The 7,570-nt window shown below is 56.6% G+C and overlaps 1 protein-coding gene across 7 annotated transcripts in view; it reads right to left on the reverse strand.

Moving 5' to 3' along the window:
* RBM10 (RNA binding motif protein 10) overlaps positions 1–7,570 on the reverse strand; it is a 40,502-nt gene that overhangs the window by 7,955 nt on the left and 24,977 nt on the right. For 4 of the 7 annotated variants that reach the window (XM_023202754.3, XM_023202757.3, XM_023202756.3 and 1 more), the window contains exons 3-6: positions 5,982–6,165; positions 4,232–4,462; positions 2,320–2,389; positions 438–511 (exon numbers count right to left, since the gene is read on the reverse strand). In XM_023202754.3, the coding sequence (XP_023058522.1) occupies positions 438–511; positions 2,320–2,389; positions 4,232–4,462; positions 5,982–6,165 (559 nt within the window). The remainder of the gene's footprint in view (positions 1–437; positions 512–2,319; positions 2,390–4,231; positions 4,463–5,981; positions 6,166–7,570) is intronic. The other 3 variants (XM_023202760.3, XM_023202759.3, XM_023202758.3) reach the window with 1 other exon arrangement.

Here is a 7,570-nt window from a genome sequence, read left to right on the forward strand (position 1 = left end):
ATGCCAATAGCTAAGCTCCTCACTGGCAGGACTTCCAGTGGTCCTGAGGGTAGAATGAGGTCCTGGCTCTGGCTAACCCCAGAGAGGGGTGCCCCACCCCCACCCCCACCCGGGGGGCAGTGGGAAGCTAGGTGAAAGAACCCACCCTGGTAGCTGTTTCTCTGAACAGTCAGCTGGGAGAGGTGAAGGGGCAGCACTAGTGCCTGGTGGTAGGAAGGGGCCAGTGGTGAGTGTGGGCTCTGGATGGGAAGCCCAGTGGGGTAGCGAGAGATGGGAAGAGGAGATAGTGAGGGTCAGGAAGGGGAGAGAGGGGGCAGGGGGGATGGGACACAGGGCCACAGGGCAGGGAACTGTGTCCGTAAGAATCAGGCGATGGGGAGCGCTCGATTACAAAGTAGTATTTGTTTGGGGGGGGGGTTCAAGTGCGGCAAAGCAACCTGATTGGCTTCCATCCATCGTGTAGCGTCCTGCAAGTGACTAAACTCGACGAAGGCGAAGCCCCGGCTCTGACCTGGAGACAGCATTCAGATACAGACGCAGTGGGTTAGTCAACAGCTTTGGACACACGGCGTTCCCGGGGGCGGGACCCGAGGGGAGAGGACGGGGGCAGAGAGAGGGAAAGGGGAAGAGGAGAAAGGAAGAAAGAGAAAGAGGCAATCAGAGAGAGAAAGACTAGCGGGTGTGGGGGTCAAGGTAGATGGCCAGGTGGGGCAGGGAAGGCGGAGGGAGAAAAACAGAGGCCAGAGGTCGGTAGGGGGAGAGACACACACACCAACTGGGAAGAGAGAGAGAGATGGGGCTCGGGCAGACCTGCCGAGCCAGCCTGGGGTGACAGAGACGGAGAGAAGCAGCCGGGAGGGAAAGAATACAAGAGATCTGCCTCCAGAGAAGGAGGGAGGGGACGGTGGGCAGGCTGCTGGCTCCACACAAGCCACAATACGTAACTCCAGGGCGGACCCGGCTCGAGGCCAGGGGCACCCAGGAGGGGTCCTGTAACAGGTGTTGAATCACAGGAGCAAAAGAGAAGCTGGGCCAGGCTGCTCTGTGAGGCTAGCAAGGCTCTTGGCCCACTGAGAACCAGGGGCGGTTAAAGACACGACCTCATCTCAGCCTCACCGCAGCGCAGGGGAGGTGGGCCTCGCTAGGGAGCCACCTCAGGGCCACAGGGTGGAGACTACAGCCACAAACAGTCCAGGTTCCCCTGGACAAAAGGAGAATGGTGGCCAGGATTGGCCAGGAGGACCTTAGAGGTAAGAATCAATGGGTGCCTGGGAGAAGCGCCCAGGGCCATCGAGGGGGCTGCACCTGTAACACCTCTTTGTGGAGAGAGACCCAGAAGCTGTCCATGTGTGGTGTAGTTGGGGTGATGCAGAGCAAGACCTACATGCAACCAAGACTCCAGGCTTAGGAAAGGGATTCAGGGTTGAGGCCTCAGGATAGCATGTCCTTTAGAGGCAGATACACAGGGAGGGCTTGGATGAGAGGGGCTTGGGGGGGCATGCTTAATGTTCAAAAGAATAACCGTTAGGATGCATAGGAGGATGGAATGAATAATATAAGTGGGGGTGGGCAGAGAGAGAAAGAGAGAGAGGGAGAAAGGGAGAGAGAGAGAGAAAGAGAGAGAGAGAGATGGAGGTATGGGGAGGAGAGACTGAGAGATGGAGAGAGAAGCCCAGGCAGAGTGAGGCCCCACTGTGCCTGCCTTGGGGAGCCTGGGCAGAGGTCCTGTAGAGACAACTCCCCCCACCACCACCCTGCTAACCTCAGGCCAGCTCCAAGCAGCCTGCAAGAGGGAGGGAGGGAACAGGCGAGGCCAGGAAGTCCTGGCTGTTCCTTGGGATGTGTCCTTGGATAAGAGCCATCCCCTGCTTCCCCCTTGGGACACACACGTGGGACCACCACGTCAGAGCTACTTTCTGGTCAGAGGCTGTTACCAAAAAATGTAGGGGAAAGTGAGGGGCAGAGGAAGGAGAAGAAAGGAGAGGGAAGGGAGTGTATGGGAGGGGGTTACCATCTCAGATACTCAAGAGTCCCAGAGAGGAGATGCCTGGGAGCCTGGCCCTGGCCCTGACCCCAGGGAGCACCCAGCTCAGCTCAGAGCTGCACCCCTGCCCCGACAGCCCCATTGAAGAGGCTTCTGGCTGGAGCTGTGAGGAGAGTGTGGGAGGGGGAGAGAAGAGAGGGCACCCCCCACACTGCCCATTCCCAGCTGTGGCAGGAAGGTGGTGGAGGGAGTTGGGGAGAAGGAAGAGGTAGGAGGGAGATTCCGAGGCTGAGGCTGGCCACTGGAAGGGGAGGGCACTGGGAACAAAAGCTCACCTGAAGATTTGTTCCGCATCAGCCGAACCTCCCGTGCTTGCACGCCGTGGGACTGCAGCTGGCCACGGATCTATACGGGGAGATACAGAGTGGGGCAGGCTCAGCACAATGGTGCCGCTGGGTACCTGAGGCTGGCTGGAGGCCTCTGGATCCCGAGGGGTCATCGGTGATGTGCACACAGTCTCCTCTGCCTCTTTCGCAGCTTTTCCCTGAGTGACAACAGCCCCAGGCCCACACCAGTTCACAGTCTTGACTTTCAGCCCCAGACTTGCAGAAAGTGAATCAAATGAAGAAAAGGGCACAGAGCAAGGTAAAGCATGGCAGCAGGACGACCCTCAGGGGCACAGAGAACAAGAAAGCAAGTGAGCCAGCCACTTAAGAATGGTGGGCAGGGTGATCTGACAAAGGGCTCAGTGGCAGCCATGAAGTAAGGAAACCTGGGAAGCAATTCTTGCCCTTGGCAAGGGGATAACCCGCGCCCCCACCCCTGCCCCGCTGACCTGCAGCTTGCGTCAAAAGAGATCCATGACATAAATGCCAAACTGGGGAGGACAGGAGTCTGAGCAAATCCCAGCCATGTACCCTAGACCATGACTGCAGCAATAACTTAGGGTGGAGACAAAAAGCAAAAAGATATAGTCCTGGGGATTGCTTCCTGGATGGAGTAGGCCAGAGGGAGACTGCAGAGGCAATTCGGGATTTGGACCAGGTGAGGCAGGGTCTCTAGGCCAGTGAGGTCTCTCACAGAGGACCAGGAGCCTATGCCAACCATGCTTGGGAAGGAGTCTTCATGTCTCTGGGCCTCAGTTTCCCCACCAGGTTAAACAAGACAGGAGATGAGACTTACACACACCCATACACAGGATGAAAAGGAAAAACACACAGAAGAGCTTATCAGGACTCCAAACTCAGGGAAGGCTGAGGAAGCAGCAAAAAGTACGCTCTGGGGTCCAGCTGCCAGGGTTCAGACTCCAGCTCCACTCCACCATTCACTGGCTGTAAGACCTCGGGCAAGTCACATTCCCACTCAGTACCTTCCCTGTTGGGATGCCATGGGGACTGAATCACACCTAACACACGGCCCACCCTGAGATACATTCTCAACAAATGTCAGCAACCAGCTACTGTCTGACCCTGGACAGGGCAGGTGGGCCAGACCTTAGAAACCCTCAAATACACAAGTGGGATTTTCTCTGCTACAAAATGAGCAGCTAGCAGATTTCAGAGGAGGGCTAGGGGGTGGGGGAATTTCAGAGAATTCATGGGGGTGGGGGTTGAGGGGCGGCGGAGTGGACTAAGAAGGACCAGGATCAGGGAGACTATTCTTGGAGGTTATTCTGGTAGGCCTGGTGGGGCTTCAGTGTGGCTGTCATGAGAAGTATGTATGAAAAGGAAACACGAGGAAAGGGAGGCAGGCGGGGAGGCTGTTAACAACCACCCAAGGCTCTGAGGCCAGGCCAGGCTGCTGACAAAAGAGGATGGGGAAAAAGGAAAAGGAAATTTCAGAAAATCCCACCCCTCCCCCAATGGTTGCAGGGCCCCAGTGTCATCTCTGCTACCAGAAATAGCCAGCACTGGCCCGGTGAATATCTGGCCCTTGATGCACACATGCAAAATGGCTGGATGACCAGTGGAATGTGCAGGACTGCTCTTCTCCCGCCCAAACCCACCACGGCCGGATACCCACAGCCACTGCCCCTTGACCAAGCCGGCCTCTCTGACACTCCTCCCTCCAGACCGGGGGGGCCAATGGGACCTGCCCACAGAGGACGGATCAGTGCTGGGGGATAGGAGCTGGAGGGGGAGAAGGGAAGAAAGGCACTGAGGTTGCGGGTGAGGGAGGGGTGGGGAAAAGTTGAGGGCCCTGGAGACCCAGCCTGGCCTCCTGCCCGGGGCCATGGGGGGCACGTACGTCATCCTCAGTGGCTGCCTGTGGCAGCATCCTCAGCATGACGATGTTACTGGCCTTCTCCTCCTCCTCCTCATCCTCCTCCTCCTCATCCTCCTCCCCTTGCTCGGTCCGATAGTCCTGGTCCCGATAGTCGCCGTCTCGGGGGAAGCCTGGCGGGCCAGTGGGGCTGTGCCTGTGCCGCCGCCGCCGCCTACGCTGAGTCTCGGAGCCCGGGGAGGCCTCGTAGGAATCCTGGCCGACAGAATGAGATGAGTGACACCAGACGGGCAGTCAGTCTGGGCAGGCCTAGGAGCTGGCCGCTGGCTCTGTGAGGCGGGCAGGCTCTGAAAGCCAGGGATGTGCGGGCTCCGGCTAAAGGCTCGGGCAGACAGGGTGGGCAGGCCCTGGCCTGCAATCCTTCTGGGGCTGGAAACTCCATGGGGTCCTCTTGGGGACTGCCTTCAGGGGGTGGGGAGAGGTAGGTGGCAGTATTGGTGTGTGTGGGGGGGTTCTCTCAAAGGTAGCTAACACAGCTTAAACCTCCCTGAGGCAAGATGGCCTGGGGTCAGCACACCAGACCCCACCCCTGATTTTCCCCTCCTCTCTGGCCAGCTCAGGGGGTGTGCTCAATTGCTCACTATACCACCAAAGGCTGCGTGTCTCCTATGATTCCACCCTGCAACTAAGCTGGGGGCATAAGAACAGCTTCAGATCTTGGCCAGAGCCAGCCAGCAGGAGCTGGTAGAGGTGGTGTGGGGGCTGCAGACACTCCCTCCTCAGTCCCTGATCCTCAGCCTTGGCCAGTCCTCCACCACACACCACGCTCAAAATGGTATGGCTGTTGGGCTCTGGGTTGTTGCCCATTCATCTATTCCAGGACTAAGCAGACCAGGCCTCGGGCCAAAGCCCTCCCACCCACAGTGGGCAAGCGCCAGATAACTTGGTGCTCCATTCTCACCCTGGCCAGGGCCCAGTGCTCCTGGAGACGTCTGGGCACAGCTTGACAGCTGCCACTGGAGAAGCCAGGCAGTCCACCAAAGGAGTTTTCGCCCTGGACCCTCCAGAGGGCAGTGGGCAGCTCACAGCCTGCCCCCTAGGGCTGGGCTTGCAAGAACACCCTTCCCAGCCTGCTGGACAGGAGAGCTGCCTGCTTGCATGGACCAGGGCCCTGACTGCCCCTCCAACTGGGATTCCCCTAAGGCAAGCCTGTTTGTTCCCCTCGGGTAGGGGCTCCCTGATGGTGTAAACATCATGCCTCATCCCTCAGGCTAGGGTGAACTACCCAACATGGCACTGGCTTTTCCAGAAGTGTCCTTCCCTTCTGTCTAGGGGCTCCGTCACCACTGGGAATGTCCATGGCTGGCCTCCCAGAGCTCCTCAGCTTGGTAGTCTGCATTCCCCTGGTTGTCCTCCCAACCCCCAACGCCGGGTCCCATGGAAGAGGCTCTTCAAGTGCCCAAGCTGGCTGGGAGCGGGCAGTACAGGGTTCACAGTGAGCCATGGGCCCGAACTGAACAACAGGGAGAAGGAAAGAGTGGTGGCCAGGGGCCCTCAGAAGTATAGAGCCAAGCATGTGGAAGCCAGGGAGACTCAGGTTGGGAGAGGAGCCCTCAGAGAGGGGAGTGGGAACAGGCCCTCCAGGTGAGGCAAAGCCACCGAGCACAGTCTGAAGGCATGGGAGTGGAGAGCCGCCTGCACACGCTGCTGCAGCCAGACACAGAGGGCCCTCGGGAGCCCATTCCAGTCCTGGCGCAGCTCGCCCCCTCCTCACCTCCGCACTCTGCTCCTCAGATGAGTCGTCATAGTCGTGCTTGCCCTCCTGGCTGCCGTACTCGCGGGGATATGAACGGTAGTCCATGTCCCGGTAGTCGTGGTCTCGGCTGCGGTTCTCCCCACCATCATCCTGCGAGCGGTCAGTGGCTCCATAGCGGCCAGTCCTGTCACCTCGACCACCACTAGTGGAGGAAGAAGGATGGGGAGGGATCAGAAGGTTGCCCTTTCTAAAAGGTGCAAGAGGCCCAGGTGATGTGTTCTCATGGTTATAGGGTTTTGTTTTTTTGGAGGAGCATACAACAGAAGTGAGGTGCCCTTCTGATCCTATCAGATAAGGAAGTACATGCTACCACCATGACTTAGCTCTGGTGATGTTAACCTTGGTCATCTGGTTAAGGCAGTGTCTGCCAGGTTTCTCCCCTGTAAACTTTCATTTTCCCTCCCTCTACTCTATTCTTTGGAAGCCCTCAGGCCTGCCCCCGGACAGGGATTCCTAAATACCTACTCCACATCTCTGAAGTGCAACCCGCCTCTCTCTGGTCCTATGTCACTCTCCGGTCCATGCCACTGGTTTCTCTCATGAGCACCTTGGTTGTGGCCTGGCTGGTCTCCTCACTTCTACCTGGACCTCCTCAGTTCAGTCTCTACATCCCAAATCCCAAATGTGAGTGCTCTCTAAGGCAAAGCCACTCAAACTCATCTCATTCCCTTCAGTGGTTCCCCCTCAGTCTCAGGACCAAACACCAAAATGCTCACCAAGGTCCCCTGCAGTTTGCAGGATCGCCAAGGGTGAGGCCCCTCCTCCCTGTCTTGTACCACGTCCTCTGCCCCTGCTTCACTGTCACCTTGCCGACACTAGCAGCTCTTTCATTAAAATTTCTCCTACCGCAATAACTGTAAAATATTTATCTCAAAGCTGATTTCATCTGCATTTTTCTTTTCTCTTTTTTTGAGAATGGATCTGGCACTGGTGCCCCAGCTGGAGGGCAGTGGCATGATCAGGGCTCACTGCAGCCTCAACTTCCCAGACTCAAGCCATCCTCCCACCTCAGCCTCCTGAGTAGCTGGGACCACAGGCACGTGCCACCACACCCAGCTCATTTTTGTATTTTTTGTAGAGATGGGGTTTTACCACATTGCCAAGTTGGTCTCAAATTCCTGGGCTTAAGTGATCCACCCACCTCAGCCTTCCAAAGTGCTGGGATTACAGGCCTCCACCACTGTGCATGGCCTAATCTGTGTTTCTTTGATGAGTTAAAAAATTACTAGAATATGGGCTCCAGGAAATGAGGGGACCCTTGGCTCACTGCCATATTCCCTAGCACTCAGTAGGCGCTCAACAATTATTTTGAACAAATAATGACTAAAAAAGCATCTAAGAGCAACCAATATATGTTTATTTAAAATAGAAAAAACTAGATGACATAGAAGAATGCTACTATACTAACAGGATTCCAATTCTGGTTGGGAACAACATGAGAATGTCCGTATCAACAGCATTCTTAACATTATTCTAAAGACACTAGCTAAAACAATTAAACAGGGAAGGAAGAAAAGAGGTTAAAAGCTGGAAAGGAGAAGGTAAAA

Source organism: Piliocolobus tephrosceles, chromosome 12, assembly GCF_002776525.5.
Source record: "Piliocolobus tephrosceles isolate RC106 chromosome 12, ASM277652v3, whole genome shotgun sequence".
Classification (NCBI taxonomy): Eukaryota; Metazoa; Chordata; class Mammalia; order Primates; family Cercopithecidae; genus Piliocolobus; species Piliocolobus tephrosceles.